The 20,085-nt window shown below is 37.5% G+C and overlaps 3 protein-coding genes, 1 long non-coding RNA gene and 3 other non-coding genes across 7 annotated transcripts; 2 read left to right on the plus strand and 5 right to left on the minus strand.

Annotated features, from left to right (window-relative positions):
- Positions 1–2,160: 2,160 nt before the first annotated feature.
- On the plus strand, positions 2,161–5,014 carry LOC133680990 (leucine-rich repeat protein 2-like). The gene is made up of 7 exons (XM_062104068.1): positions 2,161–2,556; positions 2,838–2,970; positions 3,101–3,172; positions 3,514–3,657; positions 3,757–3,828; positions 3,930–4,001; positions 4,620–5,014. Exons 1-7 carry the CDS (start codon positions 2,478–2,480, stop codon positions 4,684–4,686), a joined length of 639 nt encoding a protein of 212 aa, XP_061960052.1. The 5' UTR covers positions 2,161–2,477; the 3' UTR covers positions 4,687–5,014.
- Positions 5,015–5,164: 150 nt separating this feature from the next.
- Positions 5,165–8,113, minus strand: LOC133680991 (uncharacterized). The gene is made up of 2 exons (XR_009836409.1): positions 5,713–8,113; positions 5,165–5,486 (listed from the first exon to the last, which is right to left on the minus strand). It is a non-coding gene; the product is annotated as an uncharacterized LOC133680991 (long non-coding RNA).
- Positions 6,414–6,573, minus strand: LOC133681236 (U1 spliceosomal RNA). Its single transcript, XR_009836474.1, has one exon. It is a non-coding gene; the product is annotated as a U1 spliceosomal RNA (small nuclear RNA).
- Positions 7,788–7,906, minus strand: LOC133681259 (U5 spliceosomal RNA). The gene has a single exon (XR_009836493.1). It is a non-coding gene; the product is annotated as a U5 spliceosomal RNA (small nuclear RNA).
- Positions 8,114–12,843: 4,730 nt separating the features above from the next.
- Positions 12,844–13,001, minus strand: LOC133681248 (U1 spliceosomal RNA). The gene has a single exon (XR_009836482.1). It is a non-coding gene; the product is annotated as a U1 spliceosomal RNA (small nuclear RNA).
- A 406-nt stretch (positions 13,002–13,407) lies between these two features.
- On the plus strand, positions 13,408–16,354 carry LOC133690194 (uncharacterized). Its single transcript, XM_062110453.1, has 4 exons — positions 13,408–13,886; positions 14,858–15,086; positions 15,683–15,807; positions 15,912–16,354. Exons 1-4 carry the CDS (start codon positions 13,542–13,544, stop codon positions 15,996–15,998), a joined length of 786 nt encoding a protein of 261 aa, XP_061966437.1. The 5' UTR covers positions 13,408–13,541; the 3' UTR covers positions 15,999–16,354.
- A 256-nt stretch (positions 16,355–16,610) lies between these two features.
- Positions 16,611–18,796, minus strand: LOC133690108 (uncharacterized). Its single transcript, XM_062110335.1, has 2 exons — positions 18,545–18,796; positions 16,611–18,218 (listed from the first exon to the last, which is right to left on the minus strand). The coding sequence occupies exon 2, from the start codon at positions 18,080–18,082 to the stop codon at positions 17,009–17,011; it is 1,074 nt and encodes a 357-aa protein (XP_061966319.1). The 5' UTR covers positions 18,083–18,218; positions 18,545–18,796; the 3' UTR covers positions 16,611–17,008.
- Positions 18,797–20,085: the final 1,289 nt, after the last annotated feature.

Raw genomic sequence — 20,085 nt, forward strand, 5'->3', positions numbered from 1 at the left:
AAGACCCAATAGCTTAATATCAAAGAATGATTTGAAAAAAATTAAAAAAAATATGATAACCCCTGAAATAAATAAAAAAGACAAAAAAGAGTAATTAAAAGAATTAGGGCAAAAAATTGGATAAAAAAATAATTAAAATAAAATATCAAGGGAAAAAATTTTAAAAAGAAAAATTAAGAAAAAGGATAAAAAAAAGAGCAATCAAAAGAATGAGGACCAAAATTGGATAAAAAAAACTAAATGAAATAAAATGTCAAGGGATAAGATTGAAAAATAAAACAAATTAAAAAAAGAATAAAAAAAGAGCAATTAAAAGAACGGGAACTAAAATTGAATAAAATAATAAATGAAATAAAATATCAAAAATAAAATGTCAATGGACAAAATTAAAAAGAAAGAACAAATCAAGAAAATGATATAAAAACAATAATCAAAAGAATGAGAACCATATTTGATATAAAAATTAAATAAAACCAAATGGAAAGGGATGAAATTGAAGAAAAAAACAAAAAAACTAGAAACAAATAAAAACTAATCAAAATAAGGAGGACCACAATCGAAAGAAAAAATAAATTGGAAGACAACTTTAAATTTTGGTTGACCTAGCGCAGATTTCAAAGAGAGGAGAGAGAAAAGAGATGGAGAAGAAAAAAATTCCACCAGTATCGAATCACTACGAGTTGGACTACACGTGCCGTCCCATTAGCTGCGCCACTACTGAATGCTTTAGAAGACACAATGGTTGAATCTTTTTGAAGTCTGAAAGACATTGCATGCATCGCTTGAAAGGTGCTGATGGTGTCCACTCACTAACACTTGCTACACTTGTGCTAACCATAATTTTTTATATATATGTTAAAAGACTGGTTTGCTCTTAATTCGATTAGACTATAATGAAGAAACCATAAATAAAATATCAAAATACTCCTTGACTTTTTTTTTTTTATTTTTTTGACTTGAGGGACATTGAAGTAATTTTAATATTTTTTTTTAAATAAAGATGCAGAAGCCCCTATTATCCTTCAATTTCTTGTTTACCTTTTAAGGATATTTATGCTATTTAACCACGTAAAAAAAAGTTGATAGACTATCATACCCCAAAATAATTTTATAATACCAAATAAATTTTTCAAAAAAAAAAAAATAATTTACCCCACAAAGAGACCATTTGATTTTTGCAATGAAGTGCAAGGATGTCATTGCACTGTAGCATCCACAGTATGATAAAAGATAGATGGAGTTTATTTTTTTTTAATAATTCAAAGTATACCACTATCCAAAATAAGTTTTTGACAATGGATTCGAGCCTCAGCGTGCATGCCTGTCATCCCCGCGGTGTTTTACCTGTCTACTAGGCTTGCAGGGTGTTCAGTGGGTCTGAAAATTAGTTGTGGTGCGCGTAAGCTGGCCCGGACACTCTGGGTTAAAAAAAAAAGATTTTGACAATGGATAACCTAAAAGTATGGAGAAATATTTGAAATAAAAATGCAAGTGATGGTTATTAGTATACAAAGACCCAGAAATCAATTTTGCCAATTACTAGATTTAAATTAAAAAAACATATTATTCTAAATAGATCAAATCAAGGATCACATGGTTGCAAGGATTTAAAAAATTGCTTCCCTGAAGGCAGATGCAAGGATGATCACCTCACCTGTAACCCTTTCTTGCCCTGATGGCCCATTCCCTGTCAAATCCTCAAGTTTTTGCACAAATGGCTGCACATTTTGTGAGCCATTTGTTTTGCTTGACTTTGACTGGATTCCGGGTCAAAAAATAAAAAAATAATCCATTCAAATGCTACCTCTCTCTTTGTGAAAAACAATAATAGAGTTTGTGTTGTTAAGAATATTTTTGAAATGTTATTTTTAATATTAATTTCAATAAATATTACAATAGTAAATAAAAAAATTTTATTTGATTTTATATATTTTAATAAATTAAATTCCATTTGAAAATCAGATTTATATTCTAAAAATTATTTCAAATACAGGAAGTAATTTAACCCTATAAATGGAATGCATTGAAAGTTTGCAACCACGATTGGGTCTGGATGACGTGGCATAGCATGTTAGCGGGCCCCAGCAGAGCAACTTATTCTCTCCTCCCAAAATAATATTTTAAAACAGTATCTACTGTCCTTCCAAACAGATCCTTAACAGTACACACCCGAAAATGAACGCGCAAAAGACTCACAGCACACCCATTTCGTGAGTGTGAGAGTCAAAAGCCCAACACTTCACTGCCATTGGCTGCCTCTGTCTTCTCCTTCCCACTCCCTTCAACTCGCACTGTTATCTTCTCTTCTTGTTGTGTAGTGTGGTGTGGTACAGCAACATCTGTGGTCTTTCTTCGAAACAAATGGCGTGTGAAAGCGAAACCCACTCTTAAGAACTAATTTCCATTTGACTTGACTCTCTTTGTTTTTCTTGTTTCTTTATGCTCCTTCCTTCGCTGTCTAGCTTCCATCTAAAAAAATGGCTCGCCTTTACCCTCTAGCTCTCTTTCTCTCCTTTCTTCTCACTATCTCCCCCTCCCTTTCCACCAACTCTGAAGGTACTACTGCTCATCAACTTCACTCCTTTGAGTTTCAAAGTTTCAACCTTTAGCACTGCACTGACATGATGATACTATTACCTTTCTTTTTGTATCTTGGCATAAAAAGAGAGTGGTGTGATGGTTTTAAGGATTTAGGTTTGGGTTATTTCTTGTGTAGATTTTTTAGCATTTGATTCTGCTTTTGTTGGTAAGAAAACGTGGATGGGTTTGGGTTTACTGATTTCTGAATTCTGATTTTGTTGTTTTGTGACTTTTGTTTGTTTGTATTGGGGTTCCAGGAAATGCTTTGCATGCCCTGAGGAGTAGGCTTTCTGATCCAACCAATGTGTTGCAGAGTTGGGACCCAACTCTTGTCAATCCCTGCACCTGGTTCCATGTCACTTGTGATTCCAGCAATCATGTTACTCGCTTGTATTTTCTTAGCCCTTCTCTCTCTCTCCCTCCCTCTCTCTCTTGCTTGTTTCATTCTACATTTTTAGATAGGTTGCAATTCTATTTATGATTATGTTGTTTTATTTCCAACTTTTTTTTTTAATTTCAGGGATTTGGGTAATTCTAATATTTCTGGAACTTTGGGACCAGAGCTTGGAGAACTCAGGCATCTAAAGTACCTGTATGTCATTTTTCTTCCCCTTTTGCTGCACCTTATTATCTATTATGTTGTTTAAACATCAGCCAAAAACAGGAGAAGTTTAGACCCTGAAGTACATCCCGTTTCTGCTCTGATTTTTCTGTTTTTCTTCAAAGGAAAGAAGCATTTGGTATTTTTTGTTGAGTGAGACCTAGTAGAGTTCAGGCTTTTGTTTCCTCGGAAACATTCTGTGAAGAAGCTTACATGCAATTCTAGGACTATATATCATCCTATCAATTGCTCTGTGAATAAGCCGCTGTAGTATTTGTTTTGCATATGATTATATTAAATAACTGGGTTGTGATGGTCTTGAATGCCTGCAGGGAGCTTTATAGGAATGATATAGGAGGGAAAATTCCCAAGGAGTTGGGTAATTTGAAAAACCTTGTTAGCATGGACATGTATGGCAACAGGTTTGAAGGAGAAATACCCAAGTCTTTTGCCAAGTTGAAGTCTCTCAGATTCCTGTAAGCATTTTCACTTTAATCGCCCTAAGCAATTTGAACACACACAACTCAGAAATTACTTCAACTTTGAACTTTAATTTGGTTGAATTGACTGTACAGTCGACTAAACAACAACAAGCTATCAGGATCTATTCCAAGGGAGCTCACAACTCTTAAAGACCTCAAAGTTTTGTAAGTAGAGAACAAGGAAGATGTTTGAAATTACAAAATAATAGCTATTTAGATTGCTTATGAGTATTCTAATTTTTTTAATGTTTTGCTTTTGTTTGCAGTGATGTTTCTAACAACGATCTCTGTGGAACAATTCCAGTCGACGGTCCCTTTGCCTCTTTTCCAATGGAAAGGTATCTAGATCCTGTCAACACAACATGTCTTGCTTGTAGTTTTCTTGAATTACTAGGGCATGGAAGTTACTTCCTCGTCATTTACTGTATTTCTTATGGCCAATTGAATATCTGAAATATAATTGTTAGTCTCCCTAAAAATCTCATATAACGAGGGCCAGTTTATCTGCGTGAGTCAGTGCAGAACATGTGACTGGCATGTTGCATTTATGAACTAGCCAAACGTAATTTCTCTGCCCCAATAGTGACAACCGGGAACTCCTCAATCATGTAGAATTACAATTTTGTGAAAGTACCGGTTTTTTTCCCCACTTATGTCCACTTTAGCTGTCAACACTGCTTGCATCAGCCACATGGAGATGCAAGTACACCAGCAAATGGATTGATACAAGTCATGAGCAATGCAAGTACTTTGATGCATGCAAGGTATCAATAAATTCAATGAACTGTTGCAAACACAAAAAATATGGAATGTCTAAAGCTGCTATGTGTAAATTTATCGTACATTACGGTATAAAAAACAAATAATTTGTTTCATAATACATGCACGAAGCGTGATATGGCTCTGTCTTGGTTTATTTTCTGTGAACTTGGTTGATTTTTGCTGGCTTGTTTCAGTTTCGAAAACAACAAGCTTAATGGACCTGAGCTGAAGGGACTAGTGCCTTATGACTTTGGATGCTGAAGAAAGCTTGAACTTGACCTTCCTCGAAGACTGTAATGCCGAAACTTATCTAAGATAATTTAGCTGGGGATATGCCTTCTTACGATATGTAGTTGACACGTTGTTCATGCGTAGAACTATTATCCTACCTTCCTCGGTGCTAAGCCTTATCTTTGATATTGGAGCGCAGAGAAACATCCCTCATTTGGCAATGGAGGACAGTGTCCGCATTATTAATATGTAAAAGTTAGCAGCCAAATTAGTTTTCTGCACGACATTTGCTATAAATTTTCTGTGTTTTCACTCTGAACCTGCACAATTTTTTGTAGCCTTTTGATGGATTTGGACATATTGTGATCTTTCTTAGGTTGTGGTTGGTTAGTATTTCATGATAAATGGGATATATACAAGAGGAATATAAACATAAAAGTATTTGGATATAAACATAAGCGCATGGGGACGGAAACATTAGCTTTTATCCTTTAAAGAAGGGTATCTATTTGAACTGTAAAGTAAAATTTATTGATAAACGGGAATGGCCATTAAAAAATAAAAGATCCTGAACTTGAACTAGAACTAGAACTAGCTGCGTGATTTGTACATAGTTAGCAATTGACTAGATCAGAATTCCTTTCCCTCTTTATTGAGAGATTAGCATCCTCTTCATTCCCTTGCGCATCTGCAGCGTCATACATTTTCTCATTCAATCGATATGTCGAAATTGATTTTGAAACTGGGTCTTCTATCTCCAGAGCACCAACTACATCCTTGATAGAAAGGGAGGGCATCATGTTCTCCTGAGGCATCTCAAATGGGTTTTTCTGGCAATATATTTCCAGTCATTGTAAGAAAAGAAAGGAAGTCTTGATCATTTCCTTATCAATGAACTGTTTTGGATAGCATATTATAATCTAGGAATACAAGGCCCTTTCATTGCGTAACTTAAAAGAATTTAGTCATGCTATCACTCAAAACAAAATTGGAAAAAATCGTGAGGAAACTTTCCTAAAGTCTAAGAAAGAAAGATATTTCATAAAAAGACCTTACTTTCACATAAACCTTCTTCCCTTTCTCTTGCAATCCTTGACCAGCTTCTGCTATCTTTCTTAATGTTCGAGAAGAGATGACTCACATCTTTGTCTTGCTGAACATTAGCTCGTAAGCTTAACTCTCTGTGATATTGCAGCTGAGCGTGTTGCCATTTCGATATCAGGTCATCATTCCCCAGAAACAATCGGGCAGCATCATTCGCCGCTGTGAATATCATTCTTTTTGCTTCATTTGCCTACAAGGAGAAAATTTGACGAACCATTTCTCTGAAATCAAGTCCTACGGTTCCAATAAAATGTCAGACTTTTGGTTGTGTTTGGAAATTTGACATCACTCTTAACAGAAACACTAAACAGAATCAATGGGAGACCACTGATTTTGAATGAAATCTTTTGCCCTCTCTGAACGCATCATGGACAAAACATTCAAAAACTTTTGAGTTATTCGTAGGATAAAGGTAATGAAAGACTTGTTTTTTGAAGGAAAAGGAAAGGAATCTTGAGAAGAAAATGAGCCATGGAAGTTCAAAGTTACCATGCATCATGTGTAACAAATTTCTGTTCACAATACAGGGGATTAAGACCGTAACCAACAAATAATGAAAGAGACAAAAAAAAACAACAAAGAATAATTTCCCTAGGAAATGTTGCCATAGAATTGCAAGTACAACTTAAAAGAAGTCTTGAGCTAGAATTGGACAGGGGCCGCGGCTTGCGCAGCCCCCTCTACCACAAATTTTGACGTAGGCTCTCCCGCTTGGGGAGACCTTAAGCCAGCACCCATCCTCAGTGCAATGGATGTTACTGACCTAGGCCATGGACCTTCTTGATCGCCAATCGACCCCGTCCAGGTAAGTATGAACCATGTTGCTTCGAGCTTCTTATTTATAGACACATTCCTTGCTTAAACTTTGTATTTTTTCTGTGTGGGATTGTAAAGTTGAACGTAAAACGCTTCATTGCATTCCCAATGCACCTGCACACATTTTCTCTAGTCCAATGAGTTATATTTAATACCAAGTAGAGATATGTTGATGCCTAAAGAACTGATTGATTGTATGGTAGAGAATCAAAATCCAGAATTAGCGAAGGTTGTAAAGCATTTCCATCCCAAGTATCTGTTCCCAAAAATGAACTTCAAGGTTGATTTGGTGAGAGAATTTGGGCAGATTCCTCCGAAGCTTTGTATCGAGACCTTATTCAACTTGATCAATGCATCATCCCCAATCTTGTGACAATTATGATAATCTGACTTGGAACAAAAGGAAAAAAAAAAGAACAATAACCTATCAGAAATAACCAAGGAGAAAATGTAGCTCATTGTTATTGATACAGTGAATAGAAAAGTTATTACACACACACAGAAATCTGAGGTTGCTCATTGATGATTCTTGTAAAAAGACATGCTATTCTTGATCATAAGACTGAAAAATGACTGGCAATAGAATCTAATTTATACTAAGAAGAAATACATACCTATGCGTATTTGACAGTACCAAGCAATGTCTGACAGCAGTTTACAATGCCATAAAACTTGTTCAGACACAAAATAATGGCAAACCACATGCTGTTTATTACGTCAGATACTGATGCAGTTGCAGAGCTAAGGATTGAGGACTGAATAAATACTTGTAGATCACTGCTCTCCTTTTTTGTTAAGTGAAATTTCAAGGCTTTTACTCTGTTAGTAAAAGATGGAATCTAAAAGCAGGAACTTATTATCATGACTTCGTTTCGAGACTGTTTATACTGATTTGGTAATACTTTAAAGAAACCCTCGGTAACATGTTGACTGTACAAGAGCTCGCATGTCTGGAAGCATAGCCAGATCACATACTATGAGTCTCGACTACGTTTTATCCCCTTCAGCACTTTAGAAGCAGTGGTCCGGTAACTCTGCAAAGGCTTTGACGGTAGTGTTGACAGAACGCGTAGATAATGACCCATGTACTTCATACACACTTCACAATTTGAGTACTCAACAAGAATACAGGCATACCGCCACATAGACTATATTTCTTTGATAAATTTGTTGTCTCAAGAGAAGCGAAACTTAAAACTGTTCAGTTAGGGTCCTTCACAAAATGAAAAGAACCCTCCAAAAATAAGCGTATGCCGCTGATTGCGGCGCGCACACGGTATTCTTTAGTAAAAGGCGAAAGAATAGTTCGCTTTGTGCTCACCGCGCGGCTGCGTGCTTTAACCACGTTGTCTGCTCGATGTTTTATAGGCACTTGCTCACAGGTTATTTCTTGTTTCTCCGATGTGGGATGTCTCATAGTTTTGTCCCTGCATGCCCACAACCAATGAGACAATCAGATCATTTGATGAAAACAAAAGCTAGACAAAAAGAATGATTTCATGAAAATCAAACTGCTGGCAGAATTGAAGAATGTCTGATCATTGTTTATAACTGGGTATGAACTTTAGCAAAAGATTTTTCCCTCTTAGGGGTGTTGAGAATCCTTTGTTTGCTAACAATCAAGACTCTGTAACTCTATATATTTGCCCTGTTCTTTATTGAATGAACTTGACTATATATATATATGTATATAGCCTTACAGTAGTAACAAAACAGAATGAATAATACCACGTGCATGTTCTGTTAGCATTACAGTTGCTAACAGAAACGGTTTCCTAACAGTTTCCTAACAGAAACAGTTAAGGAACGATTATTGATCTCCTACAATTATGCACTCTACTTGCATTCCACCTGTCAATCCTTCCCTTAAACTAACTGTGATACATAGTTAGTTTAGCTTAGTAGCTCTACACATTCCCATCTGACTCCTGAACCTTTGGAAAGATTCCAACTTCAATGGTTTTGTCATTACATCTGCAGTTTGTTCTTCTGATCCACAATGCAACAGTTCAATAATTCCATCGTTAGTAAGTTCTCTCAAGAAATGGAAACGGACATCAATATGCTTGCTTCTCCCATGCATGACAGGGTTCTTTGACAGTTTAATAGTGGAGCTATTGTCACACATAACTATGGTGCTTTTCTTCTGAACATGTCCTAGTTGTTCCAAAACTCTCCTCATCCACACCGCTTGACTTGCACACCCTGCAGCTGCCACAAACTCTGCCTATGTGGTTGACAATGTAACGATTGGCTGTTTCTTTGATAACCAAGACACTGCCCCTGAGCTTAACAAGAAGACGTAACCTGAAGTGCTTTTCCGATCATTTAAGTCACCAGCATAGTCACTATCGGTGTAAGCAATCAAGTCATTTGAGCTCCTCTTCTTGTACATAATTCCATAATCAAAAGTACCCTTTAGGTACCTCAATATCCTCTTGGCAGATTGAAGGTGCAGTTCTGTAGGTCTAGCCATATATCTGCTAATCAAACTTACACTGTAAACTAAGTCTGGACGAGTTGAAGTGAGATACATGAGACTCCCTACGATTTGTTTGTAAAATGATTCATCAACTGCAACTCCATCTGCATCTTTGCTTAGCTTGGAACCTGGAACAATCGGGCTGTTGACTTCACAACTTTCTATCATTCCGAATCGCTTCAAAATCTCCAGTGAGTATTTCCTTTGGCAGATGAAGATACCATCACTTTGTTGTGATACTTCAATGCCAAGAAAGAACTTCATTTTTCCCAAATCAGTCATCTCAAACATTTGCATCATTGAACACTTGAAGCTACTCATCATTTCTTCATCATCTCCAGTGTATATTAGATCATCGACATAAACACTTGCAATAAGCATTTTACCTTCTTTGCTTCGTTTGGTGAAGAGTGTCTGCTCATTTGGACATTTTCCAAAACCTTCATTGATAAAATAATTCTCCATGCGGCTGAACCAAGCTCGTGGAGCTTGTTTTAGGCCATATAGTGCCTTATGCAGCTTGTAGACTTTGTCCTCACTTCCCTTGACCTCATAGCCCTTTGGTTGTTCAACATACACATCTTCATTAAGTTCACCATGGAGGAAGGCTGACTTCACATCCATCTGGAAAACATTCCAGTTTCTTTGAGCTGCTAGAGCCACTATCATCCTCACGGTTTCAATCCTTGCCACTGGAGCATACACTTCTGTGTAATCTATTCCATGCTTTTGTGTGTACCCCTTAGCCACTAAACGTGCTTTGTGCTTCTCAAACTCTCCATGCTCATTATATTTGGTTTTATAAATCCATTTCACTCCAATTTTCTTGACTTCAACAGGTAACGTAACTAATGTCCATGTCTTGTTCTTCTCCATGGACTTGATTTCATTGTCCATAGCCAATCTCCAGTTTGCATCTGTCACTGCTTCTTCATAATGCAATGGATCACTTGACATTATCAGTGCCAAATCTTCATCTTCAGAAGAACCACGACTCTCCCCAGTAACATAATCCTTCATCCATGCAGGAGGTTTTCTCGTTCTCGTACCTCCTTCATTATCCTCACTGTCTCTTTGTTCAGCGCATGCATTTTCCTCATTAGTGCATACATCTCCCTCATTATCCTCACTGTCTCTTTGTTCAGCGCATGCATTTTCCTCATTATCCTCACTACAGTTATTGTCATTTACACCATCTACTCCTTCTTCATTGCTATCTCCCCATTCTAAATCCACCAACATCTGCTTTTCAAAACTCTCATCCCAATCCCATTGTTTCTCCTCTTCAAATATCACATCTCTACTTACTACTACTCTTTTTGTAATCGGGTTGAATAGCCTATAGCCTTTGGATTCCTCACTAACACCCAGAAATATACACTTAACACTTCTATTGTCAAGTTTAGTTCTTTGTACCTCTGGCACATGAACATGTGCTATGCACCCGAAGACACGAAAATGATCAACAGAAGGCTTAATTCCATTCCACGCCTCTGCTGGTGTGATATTTTTTACCATCAAGGTTGGACATCTATTCAGCACATAGTTGCTCTAGTTCACTGCCTCTGCCCAAAGTGTTCTTGGAACTTTCTTCTCATATAGCATTGCACGAACCATGTTCATTACTGTTCTATTCTTTCGTTCAGCTACACCGTTTTGTTGAGGGGTGTAAGCAGTCGTCAGTTGTCGCTTAATGCCATTTTGCTCACAGAATTTGTTGAATTCAAGTGAGGTGAACTCGCCTTCTCTATCTGTTCGGAGACACTTGATAGGTAGACCCGTCTCATTCTCCACCATCTTCTTAAAACACTTGAAATGACTTAGTGCTTCTGATTTTTCAAGCAGGAAATATATCCATGACTTTCTACTGTAGTCATCTATAAAACACAGTGTGTATTTTTTGTTGCCACAAGACATGGGGTTAATTGGTCTGCAGATGTCTGCATGAATGAGACCCAATACTTGACTTGCTCTCCAAGAGCTCTTCTTTGGTATAGCATCACGGTGATGCTTTCCCATGATGCAGTCTGTGCACAATTCATCTGAGACAGTAAATGTGGGAAGACCACGTACCATTTTCTTGCTCTGCAGGGTCCTTAAGCCTTTATAGCTTAGATGTCCATATCTGTGATGCCATAGTTGTGATAGATTCTGCTGTTTTTGTGAGCTTGTGTGAAAGCACTCATTGTGTTGTTGTTGGGATGTCTCTTGTGATTGAGTTAACAGAATGAACATTCTGTTAGCACTCATATTTGTCTTAATGATCAAGCCTTTTTGAGGATGGTAGATCCTGCATACCCCTCCCTGTATTAGAATTGCCAAACCCTTCTCTTGAAACTGCCCTACGCTCAAGAGATTATTCTTGAGTTCTGGGACATAGTATACTTCAGTCACAGTAAGAATGATTTCATTCAGATGCAGCTTCACACTTCCTTTCCCCATTACATTCATTCTGGTGTTGTTTCCTAACCTTACCAGTTGCCGAAAACTATCGTCAAGCCAACTGAACATGGTTCTATCTCCACACATGTGGTTTGAGCATCCTGAATCAATGAACCATGCATCTCTTCCTTTAGCTTTGTTTTCTTCTACATAGGACATTAGCAACATCTCCTCTTCCTCGTCAATATCCTTGACATAGTTAGCTTCTTTGTTCCAAGAAGGGCACTCATACTGGAAATGACCCAGTCTATGACACCGATAGCATTCAACTGTAGCTTTGTTGAAGTTGTTGCTACCACTGCCCCTTCCTCTTCCTCTACCCTTATAAGCAGTTCTACCTCGTCCTCTGCCTTTCCCTTCTTCCAAAGAAACCTTTAAAACTTGTTCTTCACCATGATTTTTCCGAAACTTCTGCTCATGCACAATTAATGAGCTTTGAAGTTCATCCACAGAAAGATTGTCAATGTCTTTTGACTCCTCTATGCAGCAGACAATGTAGTTAAATTTTTCTGTGAGGGTGCGAAGAATTTTCTCTACAATCTTCACATCCTCCATCTTTTCTCCATAGACTCTCATCTTGTTAGCCACTGTCATGACTCTAGAAAAGTATTCTGTCACTCCTTCATTGAATTTCATATCCAAGGTTTCAAATTCTCGTCGTAGTCCTTGAAGATGAGACTTCTTGACTCTTGTATTTCCTTCAAATCTTTTCTTCATGGCATCCCAAATATCTTTGGCAGTATCCTTCTTTAGAATTGTGTCAAGAACTGTGCGATCTAAGGCTTGGAAGAGATAATTCTTCACTTTAAGATCCTTCAGTCTTAACTCATCCGTCTTCTTCTTTTGTGCATCTGTTTGCACAAATCCACTTGCTGGCTCATCATAGCCAATCTCCACCAGTCCCCAGAACTCTTTTGAACGCAGGAAATTTTCCATAAGCATGCTCCAATGATCATAATGACCATCAAATCGAGGAATGGAAGGCTGCACAAAATTTCCTTCGCTAGACATCTCTCTTGCACTCTGTGTTTGGGATGGTTCAAAGTTGCGGCTCTGATACCAATTGTTGAGAATCCTTTGTTTGCTAACAATCAAGACTCTGTAACTTTATATATTTGCCCTGTTCTTTATTGAATGAACTTGACTATATATATGTATATAGCCTTACAGTAGTAACAAAACAGAATGAATAATACCACGTGCATGTTCTGTTAGCATTACAGTTGCTAACAGAAACGGTTTCCTAACAGTTTCCTAACAGTTTCCTAACAGAAACAGTTAAGGAACGATTATTGATCTCCTACAATTATGCACTCTACTTGCATTCCACCTGTCAAGGGGCACAGGGGCCGGACTTGCACAGCCTCTCTGCAACAGATTATGACGTAGGCTCTTCCTCTTGGGGAGACCTTAAGCCAGCACCCCTCCTAAGTGCAATAGATGTCACTTACCTAGGCCATGAACCTTCTTGATCGTCCATTAACCCCATCCAGGTAAGTAACCAATCGCTTCAATAATCATTTTTAAGCTAACGTTGAGTTACATCCAAGCAGATTAATGTAGTTATAATACCATACTTCTCGAAAACCTTCCATTCTAACCTTGGATGTGGTTCTGTTTTTTTTTTTCTTAGGAAAAAAAAAAAAAAACTAGCTAACACGTGATTCGTGGATGGTGCGAGAATACCAACGCGTGTTGGAGTCGTCCAAAATAGTCTTGGTTCAATTAAAACGACGTGTCGTTCGTATAGAGGAGCTAATCGTGTTTGAAAAAGATTTCCAGGAAACGAGTAAAAATAAAAGATACGTGGCTTCAATTGAATGGTGGGAAGGACACGTGTCAGCAAGTCGATGGGAATTGTGCTGCGATGTTGGAAGGTGGAGTATTCAAGTTTTGGCGAACTTGTGGTTTTTAGGGACTTTTTCAAAGAGTTCAACCACTGCTAGAAGCTCTTTAAACAGAGAGGGTGTTTGAAACTTGAAAGTGTAAAAGTTGTTTTTGTGAGCCCAAACCCCCAACTCACTTTGTAGACACCACCAAAATGAGCGGCTCATTCATGAGAAACTCCACCATCCCCCGCCTGTTACGCGCCCACACCATCACCAACATCACAGACCCAGCAGCTCATTCGGTTTTCAGACAACAACAACAGTCAAGAAAAGCGTACTTTGGTTTCTCAAATGGTTTTAAGAGATCAAAAGAGTACAATAATGAGCTCTCTCCTTCTTCTCTTTTGACTTCTTCTTTCTCTTCAAAGGCTGAAAACGCTGCGTTTTTCAAAATTGGGTTTATTGGTTGGTACCTGGGGATGGTTAAGTCACGGCCTATTTTGACCAAAAGTGCCACTTCTTCTCTTATTTACATTGCTGCTGACTTGTCGTCTCAGGTAAATGTAGAGCCACCGAGTTGTTAAACATGTCTTGTAGGTTACTGGGTCTTTGTTGTTTTAAGTGGTTTGCTTTAAAAATGGGGTCTTTTTAAGTATTTTTTTTACTGTTTAATTTTCAATTTTGATAGATTTAGTTTGTGTTCATAGAGTAGTTTATACATGGTTCAAGAAATGATTTTTTATTTCTAACAATAAGGGCCTTCCTCTTTTTGTTTTGGGTGAACTTTTAGATATGAACTAAGTTATATTTTATTAAGCTATAACTGTGATGTCAATTACGCAGAGCTGTTTGATTTGATGGCAAGTTCTGTTGTTTTGCCCTGTGAGATGATGGATTTAGTATTTCTAGGGAGCTGTTTATGATGTGGTAGAGAGCCTTCTTCTTTTTCTATGTGATGAAGAATCTTTTGTTGATTGGACTAATGTGGTTGGAAATTATGGATGGGCCTTTTCTGCTATGATAAATTGTTAAATTCTAGACGTTGCTTCATTTGTTGTAGTTGTAGCTTGGATTAAACTATGATTGCCCCAATTATCTGCAAGTTAGAATGACCTATCATGTTTTTGTTTATGTTGTTTTATCTGCTTTATACCTCTGTTCTATCTCACTACTGTGGACAAGAGGCACTCCTTGCAAGCATTTCATTAGCAGTCCTCTCTCTTTAGTAGGGACAGGACAATAAAACTATAAACCAGCAACTCTGTTCAGCTTGCATTGTACTCTGTTTAGAATGTCTTGACAAAGCATGCTTTCAAATCATCTTAGGATTGGGATGAGGTGCACACAGCATCGCTACTCTTCTCTTCCTATTTGCATTTTTGTTTGACCTATTTCTTCTCCTTGCCTACTTTAATGCAAGTCTCTGCCAGAATTAGATGCAAATAGCTGCGATTAATATTTGCATGTTTGCCCAGGAAACTATTATCCCTGACACTCTTCCACAAAAATTTCTTCGATTTTTGCTCAGACAATTTCACTGCCAAGTTCGGAACCTTATGATCTGGTGAGGACATTGCGCATGGCTGGATATGGGTTGCTGATTGTAGGACCATCACTGCATTTTTGGTTCAAATTTGTCTCAAAACTCCTTCCAAAACGAGATCTAATCACGACATTTAAGAAAATTCTCATGGGTCAGACCATCTACGGACCTATCATGACTGTTGTTTTCTTCTCATTGAATGCACGCCTACAGGGTAAGCACAGGGTAATTCTTGCAACTTGAGATACCACTTTTTGGCTGTGAGCATAGAAGTCTGCAAACCAACAAATAAACTAGATTGAGAATGAAATTTTTTGTTCATTTATTTCTTCCCTGGCTGTTGATGGCCAGTTCATTCAATGTGAAAAATCCATTTAATAAGCATGGAATAATTAAAATGAGCAGGTGTTTTTAGTAACTCTGAAACAAGAGGTGTTTTTAAGTAATTCAGAAGATTTGAACTATGATAACTGTGAGTTGTTGACATTATATCTAATATACATTATGAAGTGCAACCTCTGGCACATTCTTGAGTTCAATTTGACTTTATAGGTACTAAAATGTTCTGAATTCATAGTTCTCGGAATTAACAACATTCTGTCAATGTGCATGCCTTCTCTACTACACTTGCATATTTGTTCACATGTATTCATCAGGCAGATCCTGTACTGTCAAATTGGTCAATCAATAAAAATGTATTCCATTTTGATCTTCATGATGATCAAGTGTGTTCCAAAGAAGACACAATCACCTGTATGAGCTACTTAAACTTTATAGTAAAGTGTTTGTTGCCTTGATTGCCTGGTTCAGGTGAGAATAGTGCCGAGATTATTGCCCGGTTAAAGCGAGATTTATTGCCTACAATGATAAACGGTGTTATGTACTGGCCTGTATGTGATTTTGTCACATTCAAATTCATTCCTGTCCATTTACAGGTACAAGTAGGCTCATTGCTGTAGTCAAAACTATTGTCCAACCTTTTGATATGATCTGGTTTTTGCACTTCTGACTTTTGCCCCTGGTGTTCTCATTTTGACAGCCCTTGGTGAGCAACTCGTTTTCATATCTATGGACTATCTACATGACATACATGGCAAGTTTAGAGAAAGCACGCTCCTCCGGATGATGGGCTCAATGCTTACCAATTCATTCCTTCACCAAAATCATGTCTCCTAACTACACAGCCCTGCACTGGTGGTTGCGTACATAATCAGTTCAACGAAACTCAATGATGCCTTCAATGACATGCTGTTATGGTATCTAAAATAGTACGATGGCTGAACTTGCGAGTTAGATCTCTGATATAATTGAGAATAGCAACCTGATCTTGTCTTATCATGATTGTTTTGAGATAATTTACCAGATTTGTAATGTAGAACTTAGTGTTTTGTAAAGCAATGGCTTAATGCCATTGGAAACATCTCTTTAAAACATTGCCCTCCGGGATTACGTTTAATTTATATCAAACTCCATTTTTAAAAAGCTGACAAAGGGAAAAATGTTAATATTTTTGGAAAAATTGATACTGCAGAAGAATAAGCATAGATGATTGCACTTTCTACTCTATAAACATCAGTTTTCACCTCCTATAGCAGAAAGTTTCAGACCTCACTGGGAATAATAGGATTCAATATTCAGCAATTCACATCAGATTCGATACCGAGTCACCAGTCTTCCAAATCGCAATTGTGAGGATGAGGTGATTAAATGCAAATGAAATTTTGTTAACAGGTAAACATCATTCCAAATCAAAGAAACTTTTGTTCATTGATAACCCAACACACTACAGGGAGGCAAAATCCAAAAGAGATTGGTAGAAGAATCGTGTAAATTTCCTAAAATAGCTAAGCTCTAATCTGTATCTAGAATTACACTGTACTGTATAAACAAGTTTCCCTTCAACGATTATGACTGCTGGCATTTAAAGGCAACCTGGTCAAGCTGACCAAAGATTTCCACAGCTTCTGCTAGTTATTATTCCCCTTGGGACTGTCTATAAAGCTCCACGCCAAGAGGAGAGCAAAATTGGAGTAAATGATCGATTCAAAAAACTGAATTATCTATGTAAGTGGCTATCAACTGAAAACCCATTTCATCGACCACTTAATTCTAATAAAACAGTGAAGATGGTATTTATCACTCTTCAAAACCACGCAAGGAAATTTTTTCAAGTTGCACGGGCCAATCCTCCCCGAGTATCTGGGGATTTGACTCCATTGCAAAACGAAAATCCAACATGGATGCATTAACTGATTTTCCCTGTCTTTGTGCATATCTCCCAGGTAATGTTCCATTCAGACCAGGAATGAACTCACCACTTGGACTTTTCAACTGCTCATTATCACACCTTGAGCCAGCTAGAGCCATACAAGGCTCAATCAATCTCTTCAAATACACATCCAACCCATTATTTAGTAGGTTAACACAGTCCAAGGACACACCGATGCCCTCCATCTCCAACTTCTGCTCCAAATGACTTCTTAATGATCTTGTGTCTGGTAGCTCTCCACTATTTAGACAGGTCTCTGGAATGTAATTACTCCCTCTAGAAATATTTGAAAGCGCTTTACGGGATCCACCTAGATTCATCAATATACCATAAGGAGCAGTAACTGGGCTTCTACTCTGAACACCAGGGCTTACTGCCATCTGCTCAACCTCTTCTCCATCTTCCACAGAAGCAAATTCAATTGGAGGTCTGCTACCTGTTGAAAGCAATTCTGTAGCGCTTTGCTGCTCTTGGGCCCTGGAATTCAATTCCTCATATGCCATGCTTTGGGGCTTCCCAAGTGGGCCCAGAGGACTTGGGCGGTCCCTACACTTGCGATCTCGACTAACAGGCGATCTCCCCTTGCGTGGGGAAGAAGGAAAGGCATCCCTGTAAAGCGACTGAAGACAATTTCTCTTATACCCATTTGCAGTTTTAACAGTAAGGTTACTTCCTGCTCTTTCAACACCTTTGTGCGGTGGAACTTTCCCAAGGCAAGTATTCTTGAGAATAGATCTAATAAAGTGGTTGTGAAGAGAGATATTTTCCCTACCAATAATCCTAAGACAAAACTTATCAAATTCACATTTGGTAATCTTCAAACTAAACAATCTTGTAAGCTGATCAAAGTATTTATCTGCTCTTTGATGCCCAAACTTTTTAAGAATCAAAGATTTGAGCTCCAAAGTATCAATTCGACTATTCATTTCATTTGACCCCATTGTTTCAACTCTCTCTAAAAATTATCTATCTTCACCAAATCCAAAATCTTGAACTTTAAAGCAAAACCCACATCATTAATATGCTTCTTCAAATATCTAAAACCTAAAACCCTAATTCCCTGAGCACCGTTCCCATCTGCATAGTAACCAGAAATACATCAAAATTCAACAAAGTTCACACATTTTTTCTAGTTCTAATCAAACATTAAAAAACCCTAGGTGCAAATTCAGCTAAAATAACAGCTTGTAATATTTAATATAAAAATATTCACAACTAAAACAGGGAATATAATTATTTTAATTTAAGAACTACATGAACAGAATTTCCAGAAATGGAAAGACAATTAGGGGAATTTAAGAATCGAATTGAAAAAAATAGTAGAAACCCATTTAAGATTTCAATGAAAATCGAAAACCCAAATGGCTAATTTTGAATTAAAACAAAGTAGAAGAGATACGTACCCAATTGGAATTAGGGTTTCCAATGTTAGTCTGTGCTTGTGCAAGCAATGGTTTTCCCGTTGACGCAACACCTCTTTTTTAGCTGGTTATGTGCTTTTGGGTGTCTAGAAACAGACCGCAGCCAGTAAGGACGGCTCAGGGGCTTCTTTTAGGACACAAGTCACACAACACATGTCACGTGCACTTTCAGAAAGACCTGTTAGTTTTTTTTTAAAAAAAAAACTAATTTTGTTTTCCTACATGTTCTGCATGAAAGGAATGTCCACAACACAGATCATGCGGGTGAAAACTGAAAAGCTTTCTACTACCTAAAAAAAAAGACAAGAAATAAAAGAAAAAAAATATATATATTATTTTTGTTTTCTGGCAGGTACTTTGGACTAACTTATATGCACCACAATTGTATTTCTTGTGGTTTGATCATGATCGGATTTCTGTAATCTGATCAAATGTTTATTCGCGCTGGGGTACTTTCTATAATTTGGTCTGAGAGCCTGGATAGTTTTGTTTAATTTCTTTGATTTATTCAAAACAATAGAACATGAATAATTTATTTCACAGATATTAGAAATATTCAGATTTTAAACTCTTCTAAGAGTTTTCGGGTCGTAGCTACCCTTGTGTTTCTTCAACAAAATAATCCAGCTAGTGGCTTTATTTAACCCTGAAAAAGGATGTACATTGGGTTGATTTGTAAAGAAAACTCCGTTTCTGATTATTTTTCAACGAATCTTGATCTTGGTAGTGAAAATTGAGACAGGTGGCGTAGCTTGTAGCTGAGGAGATGACGGAAAGCTACAACTTGTAAGGCATCCCTGGGCCTGCAATTTCGGGGGAGAAGGAAATACTTGTTTCTTGAGCAGCATATAAGAAAATTATAATGTAAAGCGACAAAACTATTGCCAAGCAACCAGACGAGTGATTCTTGAAATCGCTTGGAGTTGCCTTTGCTTTGCTAATTGAAACATACCCCCTTCGGGTCTAGGAGACAGAATTATGGAGAGGTCTTTCCCTCTTGTTTTCCTTTGGCATAAAAGTCTCCACGGGCAACCATTTCAGGATTTCCAAGAACTCGATAAGAAAGACTAACCGGCCGAGACAATGAAAAGAACATCATTTACCAGAACAGCAGTTTACAAGGCAGAGAGAAAATCTATACATTTTTTAATTAGCGACCCTGTTGAAGCAAAATTTAAAAATGATTTCCAGAACTGAAGTATACATGAACTTCTCACTATGGTTTCAAAAACTCCTTACACCAAAACTTCAGTCTTCTTTATCTGTTTCTGTGCATGACGAAATGGAAAGAATGCTGACTAAAGCCTCATTGGCTATTTCTTCATTGTGGATCTGGCACAACCCAGTTGTCCCTGCACACAAGTATTGAAAGGCACTGCTGGTTTTTTTTGTATCAAATTTGGCCCATTCTATACCTTTTGCATGATCTCAAGTTAGTATAGGAAGAATCCCAGAAAAAAAAAATGCACCTCTAACTAAGAATTTTTGCACGTAAGCCAGAGGCGCATAAATAAAACAAGCAA

The sequence above is a fragment of the Populus nigra genome, chromosome 1 (assembly GCF_951802175.1).
Source record: "Populus nigra chromosome 1, ddPopNigr1.1, whole genome shotgun sequence".
Classification (NCBI taxonomy): Eukaryota; Viridiplantae; Streptophyta; class Magnoliopsida; order Malpighiales; family Salicaceae; genus Populus; species Populus nigra.